The sequence below is a fragment of the Phragmites australis genome, chromosome 2 (genome assembly GCF_958298935.1).
Source record: "Phragmites australis chromosome 2, lpPhrAust1.1, whole genome shotgun sequence".
NCBI classification, from domain to species: domain Eukaryota; kingdom Viridiplantae; phylum Streptophyta; class Magnoliopsida; order Poales; family Poaceae; genus Phragmites; species Phragmites australis.
This window is the reverse complement of record NC_084922.1, coordinates 26,126,161-26,148,168: the sequence shown is the minus strand read 5'-3', so window position 1 is coordinate 26,148,168 and position 22,008 is coordinate 26,126,161. Positions and strand designations below refer to the sequence as shown.

The following is a 22,008-nucleotide window of genomic DNA, read 5'->3' as shown; positions in this document are numbered from 1 at the left end:
TTCATCAACTCCGGCGCAGAACTCCAGGATTCCACCGCTAACCCAGTGCTCTAAGCCACCTCCGTCCAAGCCGAACCGCTGGTGAGCTCCTCCATGCCGTTTCCTTGCTTTTGCACGTGGTAGTTTTAAGTTTGCCCGTCGCCGGCCCGGGTTTCCAAGGCGACCGAGCGCCGCCGCCCGTGGCCTCTCACCGCCGGCCATGCTCCGACGAGCCCACTGGCCGAGCCTTGTACAGTCGAGTTCCTCATCGCGCGCTGGTTGTGTTGGAGTCCTCGGCCGGTCCGATAGCGCAGCTGCTCACCGCTGGTGAACACCGACCGAGCTGCCGGTCGGCCGTGCTGGGCCGTGCCATGGCTCCATTTCGATTTTGACCCGAGTCAAACCGGCCGGGCCCACTGTCAGCCTTAGTGGCTAGCCGGCCGGGAGTGCAAAGAGTATTCCAGGCATTTTAATAATCGAGAAATTCCAGAAAATGTGAAATAGAATATTTGTTCAATATTAAATCGGCTGGAATTTGTAAAATGCATAGGAAATTGTATATAGCTCCAAAAATCATGAAACCAATTTTGTTAGGTTTATATGATCATTATCTACATGTTAAAAATACTGGGAGCTATGAAATATGTATTAAATTGCATGGGTTAATAAAAACAATAGATTTGAGCTTTATTAATCTATAATTAAATATTGGTAACTACAAAATTGATGAAATCAATTTTGTAAATCTTGTTAGTTGTTCCTTGATCATTAAAAATAATCACCCTCATGTTAGACATGATTAAATACCTATTTAGGGTTAAGCTTCGTGTTAAGCTTAATTAATCCAGGAAATAAGTAGATGTTTAACATTAATCCAAGTGAAGAAAATCTTGAGGCTTTGAACTCATATCATGATGCATTTCATCTCCACCTTGTCATGCACTGTGGAGCATCCGTCATTGCATGTCATTTGTGCTCATCATTGCATGCGTTCTTCAGTAGTGAACGAAGGTCCAGAGCGTGACGCGAGTGTGATCGAAGGTGACACAGAGGCACCCAACTTCTGCGAGTTCTATTCGGGAAGTATCAGGCAAACCCCATAGCAGCAAGACAAGCATCTAAGCATACTACACCCTTTGTTCAAATTAAATAGAGTCTAAAATTGATAAATTATGCTTTATGTATGTTTGCATGTATTGAGTCCAGTGTCGGACTGATATGGGTAGAACCTATGTTGATGCATTATCTCTACATTGACTATTGATGAATCTTTATCCTTGTAGCCTTGACGATATAGTTGGTGTCTAGCTTTAAGATTTATTCGAAATGCTTAGCAATGCTTAGATCCTCGGTAGAAGTCGAGCGACGGTGTTGCCGTTGTTCGCGAGCTTAGGGCTTAATCACTGTTTACAGATACGAAGATAAGGTTGAGATAAATGGTTGAGATGTGAGATTGAGACGAGATATGGGCGGTGTTAGGGGTATCTTCTGCCCAGGAGGAGTCCTCTGGGTAGTTCGGGAGAGGAACCCGGATACCATAGACCGCTTGCATTGTTTAAGGCCGTCCGTCGGTACAGTTGGCTCTAGCACTTACCGTACTCACCATATGCTAATCTAATGGTAAGGTAAGCCGATTATCTTATGCCGTGCCGACACTTGCCTTGCGGCTCTATGACGCGTAAGAGAAAAAAAAAGGAGAAGCAAGGTGGCAGGGAGTTGGAGGTGTCCGGGACACGCTCGCGGTAACCCCGGTGCCATAGGGGCATTGCAAGTGGGTGGTTTCGGGTATGAGAAAGGTTGACTCGAGTACCCCCTTGTGTGTGCTTTCGTGAGTAGCACAAGCTGAATGGTCCTCAAGTCGTGTGGGTAAAGTTGTACCCTCCTGCAGGGTGTAAGAACAATTCGAATTACCGCGCTCTCGGTCATGAGCATGCTATTGTTTCATTTGTATCGGTCGTAGAGTTTACGAATGTAGGATAAGGTTATGGTATGATGGTTTTGGTTGGTGGTTTGTCGATGAGGTACCATGGTTACTATACATACATGTTCAAGTTGTGGTCTACAGAGTAGACAGGTAGTTGTTCTTGAAGTTAAGTATAGTTGCTCACACATATGTGTCTAGGTTGCTTATCGCATATGTTTTACTTAATCTTGTGGCCTACTCTTGCTAACAGCTCAATGCATAATCCTTGGAGTCGAGCTAAGTATATGTGCTCTATATGGATTAAGTCTTGCGATTCGTACTCATGCATGCGCTTTCAGGTTCTGCTGGTGAGGGTGATGCGTTGTTTGGCTACTTCGTGCCTGCCGATGCAGGTGGTGGGCAAGAGTAGTGCATCCTACTCTGGTGAGGCGTAGCTTTTGAGGTGGAGCCTAAGGGCATATGGTTCCACTCTCCTTTTGTTGTTGTTAAGGTTTCTTTTTCCGCTGTGTAGTTTCCATTTGTGTAAACTATTGCAAATAGTTGCATGCTTAAGAACTTGTAATATAACTTTAATTACTCGCTCTTTCTTAAGCTATGTTGTGGTATGCTTGTTGGAAAGGCATGTGTTCCGATCTTGGGTATAAACACGTGCCGGGACTACCGGAATGGTATTCTGGTTAATCACTGAGGTTGTGATTATGAATAATGATTCTCCTAATAATTAATTAGAATACTGTTTGGATAGTTCCTCACATGAGCGTGTTGTGCTGAGATTGTATTGTCGTCGTGAGGTTCCTATGCCAGTTTTTCTCTCTGAAACCGTGCATCTATTTAGGGTTTTGGATCCAATTTTCTTTAAAAACTGGATCAACTCTATCTTCTTTTTTATATATGTTGGGCTTGAACTCTAGCTCGTCGGGTTCTTTAAAAAATATATATATTCAAAACTATAAAGACAGGTTACATCAAAAGTACGCATTTACTACTTAGATACTTTCACGATATCTTAATTTTAAAGTAATTATCGAAGTTACACCTTAACAAATGTTAAATGAAAAAAGAACAGAAAGAGTAATCATTACTTGTAAGTACAAAAAAACCCACTATTAGTTTGAAGATTCATGTACTCCGAGTCCGACGTGTAGTGGCGCAAGGCCATGTGTTTGGCTGTGGCCGTGACATACTTGTGGCTCGATTTTGCTCCACAGGTCCGTGGGTCCATCCGAAAGATAAGTCACTAGCCAGTGGCCACAATCTGATTTCCATCTATTCCTGCAGCTCAGAGGGGGAAAGAACCGAAAAGGCAAAGCCCTCCACTCCACGAGGAGAATTTCGTTCTTCTCCTCCGAGGAAGAAACGGAGAAAAGAACGAGGGAGAAATGGCAGCAATCTCCGGTTTCTGCTCTTCGTCTCGCCTGTCCCAGCCAGGCCTCCTGCACTCCGCAGGGAGAAGGCGCTTCAAGGTCACCGCCATGGCTCCAAAGAAGAAGGTAATCTCGCAGCTTCACCCATTCCCGATTTCTGCTAGCTACTCGACTCTGTTCCGTGCCACGATCCCACGATCCAGCTTCGGTTCCATACCGCTGTTCATCACTTCACTCGCAAACCCCAGCAAATTCTCCGCTGAATCGCTATAGTTTGCTTTGCTGAATTCACCATGCCCAGCTCCTGAAGCTGCACGTGTTCTTGGCGCTGCTGTGCGCTGTGCTGATTAATATTGGCTTCAGTTGCTCTGCTCTTGGTATTCTGTTAGCTAAAATCAAAGACGATTCCATCCATGGCAATCTTGAGTCTTCACCACAATGTGAAATTCTGGTTTCTCCTTGGATCTTGGCGCAGGTGAACCGTTACGACGAGAACTGGTCGAAGCAGTGGTTCGGCGCGGGCCTCTTCGCGGAGGGCAGCGAGGAGGTGTCCGTGGACGTGTTCAAGAAGCTGGAGCGGCGCAAGGTGCTGAGCACCGTGGAGAAGGCGGGGCTCCTGTCCAAGGCCGAGGAGCTCGGCGTCACGCTCTCCTCGCTGGAGCGCCTGGGCCTGCTCTCCAAGGCCGAGGACCTCGGCCTGCTCAGCCTCGTCGAGACCGCCGCCGGGACGTCGCCCTCCGTGCTCGCATCGATCTCACTGCCGCTCCTCGTCGCCGCCGTTGCCGCCGTTGTCGTCGTGCCCGATGACTCCGCCGCGCTCGTCGCCGTGCAGGCTGTAGTCGCGGCGGTGCTCGCGGCCGGAGCCGCCGGGCTGTTCGTCGGATCAGTCGTGCTCGCCGGCCTGCAGGAGTCCGATTAATCAGCAGCAGCTGGTCAAGAACTCCGTCGAGCTAGGTGAACCGAACGAGCATATATCCATTGCATCCGAGTACGCTTGTAAATTGTAATTAAGTTGTAGTAGGATCGTCTACTTGCAGTTTGCTAGTAGCTAATGAGCAAGTATGTGATAATAGTATTTTGACAATTTTGCGCTATGCGAATGCGAAATGCTGAAGAAATTGCGCTTAAATGCCTTGTAAGTTAGGGAATCAATAAGTGTTCTTTTGTTTATCCGATGCAATTGTGCCACGCCACATCTGAAATAGAATATTAATCATTGGATCTTACCAGAATTTTCTTTTGAATTTTGCTATTTATTTGTTGACGAATTTCTTCTTCCAAAATTTATCTAATTTATGACCACCTGATCTTGCTTGAAAGTTATAATAATTTGATTGGTCTGAATTTGTATCCACAACTCGAAGGCAAGTCAGGAGATCCATAAGCAAACACGAGCTTATTTGTCTCTCCAATCGATCTGTAACATATGCCCTCTCTCGTGCCTCAGTCCCTCTCCCACTCACTACCTCTCTCTTCCTCTCTCAAACGGCTTGTCATCTCACTTCTTAATCATCTTCTCTCCACCCCCCTACTGCAATTTCCGGCAATTTGAATGTTCCATTTGATCCATTTACGCCTTTTGTTACTAGATCAATTCAATTTGATAGTCTATTTGTTTATTTCCTGGTGTATCGTAGTTGTTCCTATGAGTTAGGGTTTGATTGCAGAGTTATTTCTGATTTTTTTAGGAATGATTGTGTTGGAGTAGGGTAGCCCGATGGAGGAATGCAGTAGTTCAAATGCTATCCAGGTGAGAAGAGGTTCCATGTTCATGAAGATTTGTACCTAATCTTTTTCTTATTTTTTGTTATTATTGTTGTTCTTTGTGCAGGTATTTGGTAGTATTGCAAGTCGTAGCAATATGTCTATTGATTTGGAGCATGCATGTCCTAGTGAGTGGTGATCTGTTCCTTCCATGTTGTTTAGGTTCCTGATTATGTTTTTTTTGGGGGGGGGGGGGGGTGAAGTGGGTGTTAGGATGTTCTAATCCATATATGAATCTATATGTTGCCATATTTTTATTGATACATTAATTCTAAACTTGATTTGTACATGTATGATCTTGGCTGTTTTGAATGCTCTGAAATGCTTGATACTATTTTGTTTTGTCCAGATGTATGTATTATGTAATTTTCAATAGATTGACGACCTTGAATTCTATATTGACATATATGTACTACTACTTGTATTATTTTCTCTAATTTTTTACAGTAAAGGGTATTTTTGTTCTTTTTATTTTTAAGTTACACTTGTAACTTAAGTAACCTATAATTAACCTATATAATATACATACATGTGTTCCTTGGATGTGTGTGTCTGCCCTTGCCAATATTTACACCCTTAATTGAGCCTTTAACTATAGTTCCTATCTAGAACTGCCCCTTTTGTACTATTGCTCTGTGTTTTCTATGCTATGTGTGAACATTGTATATGCACACTACTACTAATATCTCTTTCTCTGTCTACATTTCTCTCTCTATGTATCTCTATCTCTATCTATATCTCTATCGCTAACTCTCTGTTTACATGTAGCTCTCTCTTTATCTCTCTCCCTCTTTCTCTTTATGTTCCCATCTTTCTCCATGTATCTGACTACCTCTTTATTTCTCCCTTTGTATCTTTATTTCTTGCTTTCTCTCTCTTTGTCTATTTATCTCTCCATCTGCGTCTTTTCCTATTTGTCTCTCTATCTCTCTTTATCTGTAAGATTTTCTCTCTCTCTCTCTCTTTATCTGTAAGATTTTCTCTCTCTCTTTTATTTCTCTATCTATCTATGTCTCTTTATCCATCTATCTCTCTCTCTCTCTCTATTTCTCACTATCTATTTTTTATCATATCTTTTTTCTATCTCTCTATCTTTGTTTCTATCCTTTTTATCCTAAATATTTTTTTTTATCTCTACCTTTATCTTTGTTTTCTCTTTTATCTCTTTATTTCTCACTTGCTCTATCACTCTCTAATAAGAATCCCTTTGTCTCTTTATTTATCACTTTCTCTCTCTCTTTATCTATTTCTCTCTCTATGTGTGTCTTTTTCTATTTATCTCTATCTCTCTATCTCTAAGATTGTCTCTCTCTTTTTATTCCTCTATCTATCTATGTCTCTTTATCCGTCTATCTCTCTCTCTCTTTCTCGCTATCTATTTCTGATCATATTTTTTCTAACTTTCTATCTTTGTTTCTATCCTTTTTTATATTTCTATCTAGTTTTCGCTATGTATTTACACTTTTTATTGGTCTTGTACATGTCATGAAGATACCGCGCTCCAAATATGCGTGGCAAGAGTTCGTTTGTGCTGAAATGCCTTTTCACACAATCATGATGGCTTATCCTTACGTCGCAAAACAAACCAATGTGCAAGTGTTTTATATTTGTGTCTCCAATTTCATCATTAATTTTTATGCCTATTATGGTTTCTTTGAGAATTATTTACATTTGTCTAGTGTTGACTACATTGTATTTGTCAAGTATATGGAATTTTGAAGATTTGGAGCGAAGCTGGTGAATGAATTTTTTCAAGATACATTCAGAACATTGAAGTACATGTAAATGGTCTGCTGTTGAGCGAGCACAATAACTGAATTTACGGTGTATTTGTTGTTGGTCTTTCTACGTTATGGGTGCATTTGTCTCACTGCCTCTCTTTCTATCTATCTCTCTGTATCTTTATCTCTCATTCTTCCTTCCTCTCTCTTTGTCTCTATTTATCTATATTGTATGGAAACTCTCACTCTCTCTAGATTTTTGTATATGTCTTTACCTTGGTTTCTCTCTTTATCTTTATAATGCGTTTTGAAGTAAGTTGTATCTATGTCTTTCTCTCTCTCTCTTGAAGGTTTCTTGTTTTAGACGTATTTGGCAATAGCTTGTTTGTCCTGAGGTGTTTTTTCACATGTTCAAGATCGGTTGTACAATATCCCAAAACAAACAATTGCGTAAGTTTGTATCTTTGTTTGTTCATTGTATCTCCTTTTTTTCTCCATCTTATATTGTTTTATGTGCAGTGTGTGGTTATAATTCCTATTTTATAGTGTTGATTGTGGTGTATTTGATCAAGTATATGTAACTTTGGAGGTTTGGAGAAATGTTGGTGGATAAAATTTCTCAAATGATATTCGGAATATTTGAGTTCAAATTGTAAATTGTTTGCTATTCAACAAGATTAATATTGTTGTATATCCAAGAACTACTATGGTCCAGTTAGTGTTTTACTGTTTTGCTTTCTATCTTTTTATTATTTTTTGCACCCTTCTTTAATTTTTATGTTAAGTACTTATTATTTTTTCTAGGTGTTGGGCTTCTGTAGATCATCTTTGAAAATTTATGTGCCTACTATACACAACTTGAAGCATAAGAATACTTTGTAAACACTATAAATGCTATTAGCAGCTACAAATAGTTTTTTTTTAACATTTCAATCAATGCAATGGGAGGCAAAACCCACTTACTATACACTGCATGTTTTGTTTCTTTTTGAATTTCTAGTGCATATGAAAGAAGAAAAGTCCACATGTTCTGTATTGCACTTTTTTTTTGTCTTTTTGGCTCGTTTTTAGGTTTCTATTTATGGATTATAATGATTGGGCTTCTTACCGGGTTTTAGGCCATTTTCTAGACTCATTTCTATTAAAGATCTGTCAACAGATCTGTTTGACTTTTTTTTTTCAAAAGACTGAAGAGCAACATGGTATAATATGGTTGGCTCAAAATTTGATAGGTTTTAGTCTTCAAAATCTGTCAACAAGTAACTAGAGGGACCCTTTTCTTTTTTCAGATATAGGGTCTTTGACCCTGCCTTAGTTTTCCCTAAACCTTATGAGATGTTTGGCTTGAGAAGTGGAACGGTGATAGGTTATCTAATCCTAGCTCCAAATGTAACATATATGTTTGGTTTGAGAAACGGAATAAATTGAGCAGATGTCTAGCTAGCGTAAATACGAGGGGCGGTGTCATCCCACGCACCAACTTCGTGGTGAAGGGCCGAACCCAATTTGCACGAGTTGATTTCTCGAACCGAACTCCTTTTGATGCCTAATAGACGTTTTGATTGTACAACTTTGGATAAAATGGTAGATGTTTATAAAACTATATGCATGTTTTGACAAAAAGGACATTCTGGATGGTACCCTTGAGAAAATACAAGCGGACCCTAAAAGTATTCAAAATGATTACACACATATCCTGGACAAGGACTGGAAATCAACAAGAATATTTGTCAATTGTTATACCTCTGCAAATGAGAAGCAAACCATGAAAAGCCTTTCATCCTTTGGATAGAAGAGAATCATGACAAGGAAAAAAGTGTTGGCATAGTAACAGAAGTCATGCAGCCAAAATATCCATGATTTTAAACACAAGCCAAAATAGCCAAAATCATGAAACTGGTGTCCAGCAATCTTATAATTCACACTACAAAATGAAACAGAACATAGTATGTTGACTCGGAAATATTGAAGGCATACCACTCATCAGGTAAAGGGCTACTCTTAATACATTAAAAAATATCCTGAATATCATCCGAAGGAATTGGTTTCTCTTATTTATTTCACAAGAATAAAATAGAGAGAGAGAGAGAGAGAGAGAGAGAGAGAGAGAGATGTGACAATAGATTTACACAAATAGCGTGCAATTGCAATAAATTGGCACAAAGTCATATACTCATATAACATTATCATGCATTCATCTTACTAACATGTGTCACTTCCAACTATTCATCCTTTCGTCAAAGCTTCCTATTGTAAGATTACTAGTGCAGAACACTTAAGCTAACTACTATACTTGAGTTAGTAGAGCACTGAAACCAACACACTAATGTCGATGAACTAAGCAAATCCCTTTGGAAGCACATTTCTGGTACTTGTCTCATTTCCAGTACATCAAAGTGAGAGACAGTATTGGACTAACCGGGAGATAGTAATGCCACTTCTTGTAGTGGTAGTAGATCCAGCGAAGCGGAACGAATATGACATAGAACAGGCAATACACATAAGGCACATCATGTGGTCCTGCAAACAGGATCAGAGCATGTCACACCCAGTTCTTCCTAGAAAAAAAAAATCTTCATCTATCTCACAGTCCTTGCCATCACTATGACCTCACCACCACTGACATCATCCCATCCTTGCCCCCTTTCCGCCACTCCGTTGCCGACCTCACCGTCCTCACTGTGCACTATAGCACCTCCGTGCCGCCATCATCACCAACCTCACCATCCCATCGCGTCGTGGTGCGTACGTCCCCCGATTCACGGTGGCGTCACTCCGGCGCCATGCCGCCGTGTCCTCGATGCGCTCCCTGGCCGCCTATAAACGAAGGCCAAACCCTCGTTCTCCCTCACCCACACCCTGAGCTCCCCACCCACACCTCCTCTCTATCCACCTCCACCCGAGGCCGTCGCCATCAAACCACCGCCACCACTGGTGAGTTCCTCCTCTCTGTTCCCTCCTCTCACCCAAGAAATCCTGAAACCCGAAGCCGCACATGAGGAAGCACAACATACCTGGGCCACCGCCATTGAGTTCCACCTTAACCCAGTTTAGATCCAGTCATCACCTCCTCCTGTTGCCAGCCACCGGAGCCCCCTCCATCGTCGTCGTTGCCTGTCGCCTTTTAGCAATTAATTGTTGATTGATTGTGTGCGCTTTTTGTCATTAGATGTGTACCTTAGAGGAAGGAGTGTTCGAGAATCTAAAGGATCCGAAGTTTGAAGAAGGAGCAGGTGAGGACTTTAAAGAAGGCAAGTCCTACACCATTGATCATATTGCACCTATGTTTTCAAAAACAATCAGTAGAGCTTTGTTTTAAACTATAGTCATATGCATGCTTAAGTTATTAACTTTAATTTAAAATGTTGAGATAGTTATAACCTAGCTTGTTAAAATATGTCTTGTTATTGATTACCACTATTCCGTTAAAACCCTAGAAGATCCCCAACATCAACTATATTGATTGGCTGGATGATTGTTTGCTTACTAGCATGCTTAGGACTGCTCTGCTTAAACAAAACAATCAACATAATCATACGAATCATACTTTTCAAAATATGTAAAATATGTGTGTGCTTGGTGGTGTGTGTGGATGAGTTAATAAAAAATATCCAAAGATGATTTGACGGAGATAAGTAAGGTACCTCACATGGGATGGGACTACCTTGGGAGCAAGGTTCACCTGTAGTGTGTTCTTACTAGGAGACACTCACCTCAGTCGCATAAGGACCAGTTCATTTTGACATCTCACCTAGCGATCACCGTGCAACCACACGTCTTGTATGAGAAGGACTTGGCCTCAGATCTCACTAGCATCAGCTCGGTACCCATCCAGGAGGCAGGGGTTGCAGCGGGAACCAGAAGAAGACTCGAGCTGTGTGCAGTACAAGGTCTAGTTGGTGCTATGTTGATGGTCATGTTTGATCCATGCTTTATTTGTGATCTATGCTTTAGGCCCCTGGCGGTCCCGTGGGTGATTATCGTAGCAATGTTGGTAAGTATGGACCACGTTATGTCAGTTCTAGCCATGATGGTGGTGTGGGTCTGTGCATATCGTTTGGGTAAAGTTGTACAACCTCTGCAGAGTGTAAATCTATTTGAATAGCCGTGTCCACAGTCAAGGACGACGCTACAATGTGGTCTTGATGATTAGCTCTATGGTGCAAGTATCCCTTAACGTGTGAGTGGGTAGTGTGCCTGTGTTTTGGAAATGCAAGCCTGGAGCCTTGAGTTGGTAGGGACATGGTGTCTACCAACTATAAACTTGGGAACTAGCGGGACGGATTGCATCTCCCCCAGGGCCAACAACCCCACAATGTCAAACTCAACTATGATTTTCTCAACTACATTGAAGAGATCTTTGCGAATTGAACCCTTGCATCCAAAATTGGCTTTCATAAAACCTAAAGACTATAGCATTTTCTTGTTCTACCCTTATTCATATATTTATTCCCCTTAAGGTATGACTTGTTGAATACCTTATATACTCTCTCTTGTTATATTTGGATTCAAACGAAGAACCAGAAGATGACTTTGTCGAAGTTGAAGGTGAAGAGTAGAAAGTTAGGTTTCGTCCGCACTCAAGTTGCATGTAGGGCTTGGGTCATTTTTGTGTTGTTTTCTGTTGTGTTGTAAGACTCTATTTATTTAAGCCTACAGGCCTTGTTGTAATGAACTATGTGTTGTACTCTAATATTGTATTTTAATTGATGTATGCATGTGATGTCTACTTCTATTGGAAATATGTGCGTACCAGTTACTGATCTAGTGACTGGTATATATTGCATAAGGTGACCCAAAGGTGGGGTCCGACAGATGATTGGTTGAGTAAGAAAATGATAGTTTTAATACAAACTATTTTGTAAAATTCCTTATCATCTTCATTGCCTACTCACCTTGCTATTATGTTTTACAAAATAGTTTTTTTATCTCAACTCTAACTCACCTCTCTTTTCTAAATTTTGGCAGATGGATGAAGATGGATAGACCACCACTTACTACTTGGATGTGCAGGGCTTTCCCCTCATCCTTTGGGAGACCTTGATGAGGTTTGGGTACACTCAGCGCCTGGAGTATCATGGATAGGAGTATCAGGAGAATGGCACCCATCGATGTGAAGTCCATGTTAACATCTTCGAGACACTTGAGTACACGGACTGGCAGCCTTGGAGTGTCGCCACCATCGGGGCCGAGTACAGTGACACTTACCAGGCAGCAGCCCGTAAGGCTGTTTTATTTCTGCTAGCTGCATGAGAAGGACATTAGACGTACCCTGATGAAGTTCTTCCTAGTCAATACCGTAGCCATACAGCTCATGGTTACATATGTTCAGTATCTAATCCTTCATATAGTACTTAGAAACATATTGCTTGGGTAGCATATTGTGCTCCCCACGCAGCTATGACGTGTGTACATAGCCTGTGTAGCAATTGTGGCTTCTGACACGTACAGATGCATGTTCCAATCCTAAGCACGCACTCTTGCATATGGCGCTCACGTCTGCCACCCCTACAACCCTTATCACGGCACAAGACACTAAACATGTGCTCCGCAGTTCCTTCCTGATTGACGTGTTGCATATGTGCCTTTTTTTGTGACCTTCTCCAGGTACTCACATAGCATCAATCCATACAGCATACGGTTATCTTCCATTGCCTTCGAAGCAGCTGCGTAGCGATCAATAAAATATCTGTAAATCCCATGCATAATACCTTCTACAATTCCAATAAATGGGAGGGACCACATACCCCACATGACCCAATTATAGATCTCAACAAGATTAGTTGTCATTATCCCATACCTTGCCCCTCTAATGTCGTACATCAAAGCCTATTTCTCTCTTGGCTCATTTTGTATCCACTATGAAAAGTTCCTAACAACTAACCCTGACCTCCTACTATCTGGGGAGTATCTGTTGGAAGTCATCCAAGAGCAATTGGTTCATCTCCTGTGACTTCTAGCTCAGCTGTCTATTTCACAGTTAGTTCGTCTAGTCTTGCCCATAGGGCATTGAACTTTCTCTGCTGGTTTTGGCTGCACAATTTCTTGAAAAGATTCATCAAGTCCTTGTTTTTGAATTATCTGTAAAAGTTTGCACCCATATGCCTCATGCACCACATGTTCTTCAAATCGGGCCACTTTGCTGTAACACACCATCGAACACTGTCATATTGCATATCCAGCAAAGCCTGCAATAGCCCTGCGTGTTTATCATGAATCAAACAAACATCAGTCCGGTCTAGAACAATAGCATACTTCACCCGCTCAAGGAACCAATACCAGCTGTCCCCGTTCTCATTCTCCACGAAGGCAAACCCTAGTGGCAGGACTTGGTTGTTCCCGCCTACCCCAGTTGCAGACAATATCTATCATTTATACTTCGCAGTGAGGAACGTCCCATCCAAGCAAATGATGGATCGACAATGCCTAAATGCTTTGATGGTTGCAGCAAATACAAAGAAAGCACACTGCAATACTCGCTTCTCGCTATACTTCACATCAGTTGAGGGGTAATGCTTGATGTCGTAGTAACTTCCAGGGTTTCTTGCACATATGTGACTAATTGATACGGTAGATTGTCATATGAATCTTCGTATGTCCCAAACCTCATCTGTGGCTCATGCCTTGGCGTAGTTTATTATGTACTGAAACCTTTTTCTCAGTAGCACGGACTATTGATCGTGGCTCATACTTCAGGTTGTCCACAATCTCCCCGTACATAACATTGGCAACAAAAGCAGATGACAGGTTCCGTTGGAAGAACTTTATTTTCTCAATGTGACAATTATGCTCCCTGACTATTGAGCACTCCCAGTAGTCAACCCACTTCCGCTTGAATGCGTGCACCCGCCAAGGACAATCAGGCACCAAATACTTGACGTCATACTCCCTTTTACACGACTTTACAACCTTGAACTACCTCCAAAGAGACAGCAACCAAAATTTAACTGCATCAATAACATCATCCTTACTAGGGTACATAGCACCCTAGGACACCTCATTCTCATGATATTCCCACGGTGTCTGATGAACCTTACTGACCACTAGCTTCGAAAATTCCTGATTCCTCCACTCTGCAGGAACAGGAGCATTTCCCTCCTCGTCAGATGAATCCTCATCGGCAATGGCTTCCTCCAGCTCTTGATCCTCCATCTCCATCTCTTCAATTATGCTAGAGATGTGCTTCCCCTCATCTACTACACCCCTCGGTTGCATCTTACGCACACCCCTAATATCTTGCTCGTCCCAGACATTTGTCGGGTCTGCTTCATCCACCACTGCCTGATTTGTTCCTACTACTGCTTTCGTAGAATTTATCTCTGTTGGATACTTCTGGTATGCCTCAGCTAGCAGCACAAGAGGGAGATCACGTTCATATGATATATCTACATACTGCCTCTAAGTAGAAGTCGTATTAATCGGGACGAGCTCCTCAAAGTACCCCTGATTAGCACAGCTTCGCACAGCTTTCAGCTTAAGCTCATGTTACTAGGGATCCAATTAAAAATAGCGCATCAGCCACTTGCACATGCTCACTATAGTCCTCTCATTGGCTCTACTAAGTCCCTTAATGATATACTGAAATCCAGAGAGATCTACACCGGTAGAACCATAACTAATTTGATATTCTCCATAATATATCTGAAAATATAATTTATCTGATATCTCTGGAAACATCCAAAAATATGTCCAATGTTAATACCGAAAAACTATATTTCTGATTATCGAAACTCTAACAAAATTACCGACACCGATGATCACATAACAATAGGTTTATTTAATATCGTCCCTAACAAACTAACCAAATTAAAGTAATTAATCATCCGTCTATTTAATAAAGTTTCTAATTAGCTATAATTATTACTTACATTATTATTCTGTAAAATCTGGATATTCAAAACTAACATACTCTAAATACTACTATGCACCTGAAGGCTATCCTACCATATCGTAATTAATCTTTACAATATACTACAAAATACAGCATATCCTATATTTCTAAACCCTAGATTGTATATAATATAACTACTGTTGTGCCGCTAAACCCTTTAATTACTAATAAAAACATAAGTATAAAAAAATTACCGAAAAGCGAGATCCAAAATCCGCAGATCAAAAATAGTAGACGCTTATTTCTGCAAATTTTTGCATCATGAGTCTATTTATTTAAATATTTAATATAAAAATAAAAAAGTCTGTTTTTGCAGGCCTTGGGCAAGCCCTACAGAGACACGAGAGGATAAGATGACTTGGGCTGGCCCATGGGCAGGTAACAGGCCTTAGTCGAATCGGCTCTTCTAAAAGAAATGGAGAATTGGTTTTCCAGTGGGTAAAACAAGCACCATTGTCTATACTAAATATAAGACATAAGTTATTTTCTTTCCTATGGTACTTATCTTAGTGTACAAAGTCAATCAAGTCAGTCATATAATTGCATCAAATAACTCTGGTTGATTTGACGTCATGCCTTCTTCTGGTACTCCCTTAGTCATAAATACATATTGTTTTGGAAAAGATTCAATCAAACTTTTAAAATTTTAATAAACAATATATTTCAAAATATTTAGCTTGAAAACATTAAAATCATATGCGTAAGTTTATCTTGAATTTTTTTTCATAATATCATATATTTAATATATTTTATAAATATATTCTAATAGAAAATAGTGATCAAGGTTATGCATTAGAGATTGTGTCTTTTTTAAAATGATATGTATTTATAATTGGAGGAAGTAATTACTAACAATTTCTTCGTCATTAGTTTCACTTTTTTTACCAGGGTGCCACTTCGCCTAATAAAAACAGCAATATAACTCATTTGTATGCTAATCACCATCGACTCCGATACTTAAAAACATACATCGCACGGTAAGTAGTGTGGTTGACATAGAATAATTGCAAGTATTTAGCTTAGACCCATAAAACGAAGACAATAAGTTGACGAAATGCTCCAATTATATATTTACTAGTATTATTAATAAATGTGTGGGTATAACTATTACTATAGAACAAGCTATCACTGTTGATTTAAAATTGGCATCAATATCGGTTACCGATAGTGAATTATCGGCAGTGATACTTATGGATTATAACTATCGGTTTATGAATCGACAGTGATAATAAGTATCACTGATGTTTTAAGTCGAGAATCGATAGTGATAATACAACTATAATTATTGGTTCTAGCCCTGAACCGGCAGTGATAATCCATCCACATGTGTAAAAACACTGTACCGTGAACTCTTCAGTATGGGAAATTGTCTCAAGTTTGATCTCAAACTTGAATAGATGCCCCGGACCAAAATGTTCGTAATAGAATATTTTATCTCTAAATCTACATTCACAGCATAATCTCAATCAGTATTAGGATCAATGTGCTCTACGATGCAAAACTGGACAGAGCTCCTGGCACACTGATCCGCGTGTTCAAGCTTGATCTAATTTGAAACTACAATCTTGTTGAAACCATAATAATAAACATGAACGAATATTGTAGAGTTGTTGTAATAGGAGCTCTTTGGTTTGGGATCTAGGCTTGTAGTATTGCATCATACGTCGAAGAGTTCTTGGTACAGCCGTCTTGCGTCATATGTATTACATCTTGTGTTATCTGAGTGACAATAGTACATTTAAATGAATGGTAAAAACACAATCATCTTAAAAGAAATGTGTTTTCTGCCACTTATTTAGATCTTTCTATTACTACAATCTTAAACACTCGACTTGCGACTCGTATAGTTGGGGAGACGGAGACAGAGAGATGGGCTCAGGAGATGGGTGTGAGGAACCGTCCAGATAATATTCTAGTTAATCATTAAGTCGATCATTTGTGTAATCATGACTACACGTTTTATCAGAATATCACCTCGCTAGTCCCGACATGTGTTTTGTACCCAAGATCGGAACACATGCCTTTACAATAAGCACATCATCATAAGACATAATAAAGAGCGAGTAATTAAATTAAATTATAAATCTTTAAGTAGATTAACCTTAAAACAAAAGCATAAACCGAACATTGTTAGAGTAGCTACGTAGCGAAAAGAGTTACATAATGACAAAAGATAGGTAACGCTATTGTCCTAAGGTGCTACCGCAAAATAACAACACTTGAGTAAAATGGCACTATTCCTACCCATCGCCAACACTGACGAGCATAAAGTAGTTAAAAACTAAATCTTCCTCACCTGAAAGCAAACGAAGAACGTGAGTACAAAGATACTCGCAAGACTTAATCTATAATGGGTACTTATAAATAGCCCGACTCTAAGGAGAATGCAATTTAGATAATTAGCAAGGACTCAACCATAAGGTTAAGTGAATTTCATATCAAAGAGCAATTTCGACTCAAGTTTAAGCATCTACACCTAACCACAAACAATCTTCTATGCTGAGATCACTACCATACCATAAATATAACTTGAACCGTATCAAAACTTCAACAACATCACCATGCATTTTTCAACATACCATCACAATCGCAACCGGAACTCTACGATTGACGCAAATGGACAGAAGCATACTCATAACCGAGAGCGCATCAATTCGAATTGTCTTACACCCTGTAGGAGTTACTCCATTACCCACACAACTTGAGGACCATACGGCTTGCGTGACCACATAGGTCCACACAAGGGGTACTTATGTCAACCTTTCCCAAATAAATCCTAACCGTTTGAACATGTGTTTCGCCATGCGAGTGTCATCTAGAACTACTCCTAGAGCAAACTAGATACCTCTTCCAAGCCTATTATACTGACAACATCCGTACGCCAAAAAATCACAGGTACATAAGGTATGCGGCTCATCCATCCCATATACGGATACGTTGTATGTACAGATAGTGCTAAAGCCAATTACAACAATAGACAGTGCTTAATCGATTCAGCGGGTCTATAGCATTTGAGACTCTCTTCTCGAGCCATCCATATTGCCCGCCCGAATCTTGGCCCACCGCTCGACTTCTACCAAGGACCTAAGCCATGCTAAGCATAATACATTCTTTTTAAGTTAGACCATTATGTGATATGAATAACCCAGGTTACAAAGGATCAAGTGATAGACAATATCAAGGGAGGGTAATGCAACAAATCGGAACTAACCCAAAACCCGACATAAGACTCATTAATAACCAAACATACAAAAAGCATAACTTATTAATTAACACAATATATGATCCAAAGTAATGGGATGAAAAAGCTTAAGTGCTTGCCTTTTGATTAGCTTCACAAGAAAGGGAAACAACTTTCGAATCGCCCTCGATCACGCCCGCGTCACCCTTCGGCCCTTCGTTCACTAACGAAGATCATATGCAATGATGAGCATGAAAGAGCTACAATGAAAATGCCGCAAAATTTTAATGGAGATGTAGTACTGGGTAATGAACATAATGCAGCAAGAAACACTCGAATTTAAATACATAAGATCATGGTAAAAATGATTTATTTAATGTATGTAAAAAAAAATCTTAATTAAGCTAGCTATCAAGACTAAATGAGTTTCAACAATTTAAAAATCATTTCATACCAAAGTATATTTTTCCTATAGCACTAATCATAATATGAATTATCCAAGTGATTCCATAATTTTAGGACATGGCATTAATTAAGTATCATTCAATTAAAATGAAATGTATTTAAATAATATTAAATATTAGAAAGTATTTATTGAGTTCTAACAATTTTAATATGTAGTTCATACTAATCCAAAGCTAACGCAACTGGTCTCATGATTTTTGGAGTTTGTATAATTAACTATAAAATATACAAAGTATTAGCATAAAAAGAAAAAACCTAATAATCAATAGAATCCGGATGTTCCGGGTTGAACTCGGAACCTTCGGATTCCGGACCCTCCGGGTGATCCTCCAATTGGGGTTTCTCAGTTTTTTGTCTAAGATCACCCGGAACCTTCGGTTTCCTGCAGAATACAAGTTTTGCGACGTTTTTTCGACCGATTCAACTTGCATGTTGAACTCCTAACCACTTAAACATACATATTTACTAAACCAAGGGTTCTAGACCAATTTTATCCACTCCACAAACATGAATCACTATCTATACTCATTCAAACATCTCCATTAGCTCCATAGCCTCAAGAATGCGCGTCGCTTTGCTAAATCTCGAGTTGCAGCTCACAAATCCAACCAAAACTGAGCTAAAATGTGCAATGCTATCAAGTACACCCTATGGTACTAACCCAAAGTCCCTTGCTCAAGTTTGTGACCTTTGGTGAAGGAAAAATCGAAGGAAAAGCTCGGCGGAGAGGATGACTCGGGTGCTGAAATTTTAGAGAAAAGAGAGGTGACGAATTTGAATTTAAAAACCTCCAAACCTTCATACATATGAGCAATAATTAGATGGATGGGAAGCTAAAGAGGAGAGAATGCAGTGGTATAACATGTATACTTCGATTCCTTGTTCTTGAGTGGGATTTTAGGTAGAGAATGAGAGGGTTTGAGAGAGGGAAAGGGAGCTCCTGATGTGTTCTTTTTGCTCTTAGCTATTGGAGAGAGCAAGAGAGAGTGAGGAGGCGTGAGGGAGAAAGGAGGGGGTGGGGCTGTAGCTGCAGCTGAGAGAGAGGGAGGAAGTGTGGGCCAGCTCAAGGTGGGGCCCACTTGTAAGAGGGACAAGCTAAAAACTACTGCTAAACTATTTCTTCTCTCCCGTTTTCTTCCTCTCTTTTATATTAACTCTAAAGGTGTTCTAGAACTCAAAAAATAGAAATTTTTGTGCTTTGATATCAAAACGAGATGAACCCAATTTAAATTGGATTCACCCAAAAGCCTAGATGAGACTTAAACTAAGGGAAAACTCTAACGTCGGTTATTCTCAAAATGCAAAGCAAACATCAAACCACCATCTGAAATAACAAGCAAATCCAAAATGCTTAACAATTAATATGATGCTTATGATGCATAATTATACTTAAAGACGTGATTAAGAAATTAGGACGTGACAATGGGGTTACAGGCTCGGGAGACGGCGAGATCGGCGACGAGCTCGGTAGACAGCAGGGTCGGTGACAAGCTCGGTAGATGGCGAGATCGAGGATGGGATCGGGGAACGAGGGTGGCCGTGAGGTGGCTCGAGCTCGGGAGACAGCGACGGGCTCGGAGGATGTGGAAGACGGGTCCGAGGGGTAGAGGCGGCTGAAGTGAGATGAGAAGCAGACTGAGGGAGACGCTCATGATTTATAGAAGCATTATCATAATGGTTTAGAATACGAACCGACGGAGATAATAATTAGAACTGTCGGTTTATATTCGTTCAATTATTGCTTTGTCGGTGAGTATATGAACCAATAGTGATATCAGCTATCACTGTCGGTTCTCAACGGCTCACGATTAGATCTCCCTGTTCAATATCACTGTCAATTCTCAACGGCTCATAATTAGATCTATCTATTTAATTTATGAATCATCAATGGTAACTTTTCACTACTAATTATTTCCGAACGGGCAAACGACCAGTTAACTGTCCAAGCTCATTTTGTGTACAGAAATGTCTGTAACCACGTAGCGATCACTCCCTAGCATGACATAAAAATAAATTGACCAAAATATAATATTTGTAATATAATATTGCTATGGCAGTTAGCGGTGCTATTGATGTGTTCTAGCAGGGCGGATTCGACATGCAAGTTTGCTGTTATGATACTACAGTACAAAGCTACAATGCAAACACGCTATGAACAGTACATTTCCTACCGTGACCAACCGCATTTCACTGGCCACAGTTTACTATTCCCTTTGACTTCAGGTCAATGAAGTCAGAGGATTCGTCTCCTACTTTGATATGTCTCAAAATACAACCAAACAATAGGTTACAAGTATTTTTACTATAAAAATACCCAAGATAAAAAAGAACCAGGAACAGTAAATTAAAGTCTGTTTGCTCATCGAGTTCCGATTTGGATTTTCCTTGTATATGTTTGTACACAAACTTGAAGCATAGAAGATCTAGTTATCAGCTTCTCCACTTAATACCCCATGCATGAGTCTAACGAAGAAGCTAATTGTCAAATAGCACGTGCTGACCAACCAAACCGACTTTTCCATTTTATTATGTTTCCTGATTGAACTAGAAGGATGAGGAGGCAATGAAAGGATTGATTTTTCATTTTAATTCATTCGCATGCGCCGACCTAGTGTTTATTTAGATCTCTTATGTGAGAAACGGTGATCTCCTAAGAATAGATAAATTATGACACTTAGAAAACTAAATTAAATTAGTTTTAAAAACTTTAAAAGATAAACCTATCTCAATTTTAACTTAAATGTGTTCTAGATTTATCTAATATATCTACTCTACCGTTTAAGAGGATTGCAACCTACTCTAGCAAGGAAATTTGAAAGTATGTAAATGTAAAAATATAAATAAGGTAGAGAGACAAACTTAGCATAAGGGATTTGGTATCGATGGTATGAATGTCACCTCTAATCCACGTTAGAGCTACACAAAGGATATGCTCCAGGTCGCCAAGTCTCTTCCGGTCATAGCTCTTGAGCTATCAAGTCACCAAGACAAGATCTCAAGTATGATGAGCCATCAAGTCACCAAGGTAAGATCTCATCACTAGTGTCGGTGTATCAGGAACCGGGGGTCCCCGAATCCCGAGGCCGGGCCAGCCATCCGCCACATGGCGCCATCCCGTGGGGTCTCTCCTGCAAGATGAGAAAAGATCAAGTCCCGGGAGAAGACGCTCGGGGCCACAGTCGGTGACCCCCGAGTACCCCAGTTCCCCGATGATCCACGGAGTCCAAGTGCCGGGAAGAAAGTGCTCGGGGAGGTGTACGATCACCCTCGAGCACCCTAGTCCCCCGACGACCAGGAGAGCTAAGTTCCGGGAGAGAGTGCTCGGGGCTGCGTGCGGCAGCCCCCGAGCACTCGGTTCCCCGAGGATCCGTACAAGAGTGCTCGGGAGAGAGTGCTCGGAGAGGTGAACAGTACCCCCGAGCACTCGGTCCCCCGAGGACAAGAAAGGGCGTTCTCGGGAGAGAGTGCTCGGGGAGGCGAACAGTACCCCCGAGCACTCGGTACCCCAACGACCCAGAAAGGCCCCCGAGGGGCCCACCGATGAGGTGTCAACCAGTCAAAGGTCCGAGGCCGCATTTAATGAGCGTGCGTGGCCTGTCACCTCCAACTGCTCCCGCCGCGCTCAGCGTCAGTTCCTGCCACGTTTTGGCAGAGAGGCGTGGGGTTATTAATTGCACGGGTCCCGTCCCGTGCCATCCGGCCTGTCTCAGGATAACGTC

The 22,008-nt window shown here is 40.8% G+C and overlaps 1 protein-coding gene across 2 annotated transcripts; it reads left to right on the top strand.

The window, feature by feature from the left end:
* The first annotated feature begins 3,158 nt into the window (after positions 1–3,158).
* On the top strand, positions 3,159–5,017 carry LOC133905576 (uncharacterized). Of its 2 annotated transcripts, XM_062347408.1 has the most exons (3): positions 3,159–3,393; positions 3,743–4,221; positions 4,956–5,017. In XM_062347408.1, the coding sequence occupies exons 1-2, from the start codon at positions 3,283–3,285 to the stop codon at positions 4,184–4,186; spliced, it is 555 nt and encodes a 184-aa protein (XP_062203392.1). In that variant the 5' UTR covers positions 3,159–3,282; the 3' UTR covers positions 4,187–4,221; positions 4,956–5,017. The 2 variants fall into 2 exon arrangements, with proteins under 2 accessions (XP_062203392.1, XP_062203388.1); XM_062347404.1 differs by lacking the exon at positions 4,956–5,017 and having other exon boundaries at positions 3,160–3,393; positions 3,743–4,493.
* The last annotated feature ends 16,991 nt before the right edge of the window (positions 5,018–22,008 follow it).

Coding starts and splice junctions, on each gene's coding strand:
- LOC133905576 (XM_062347408.1), top strand. CDS start 3,283: ATGGCAGCAATCTCCGGTTTCTGCTCTTCGTCTCGCCTGTCCCAGCCA. Junction 3,394..3,742: donor CCATGGCTCCAAAGAAGAAG/GTAATCTCGCAG, acceptor ATCTTGGCGCAG/GTGAACCGTTACGACGAGAA.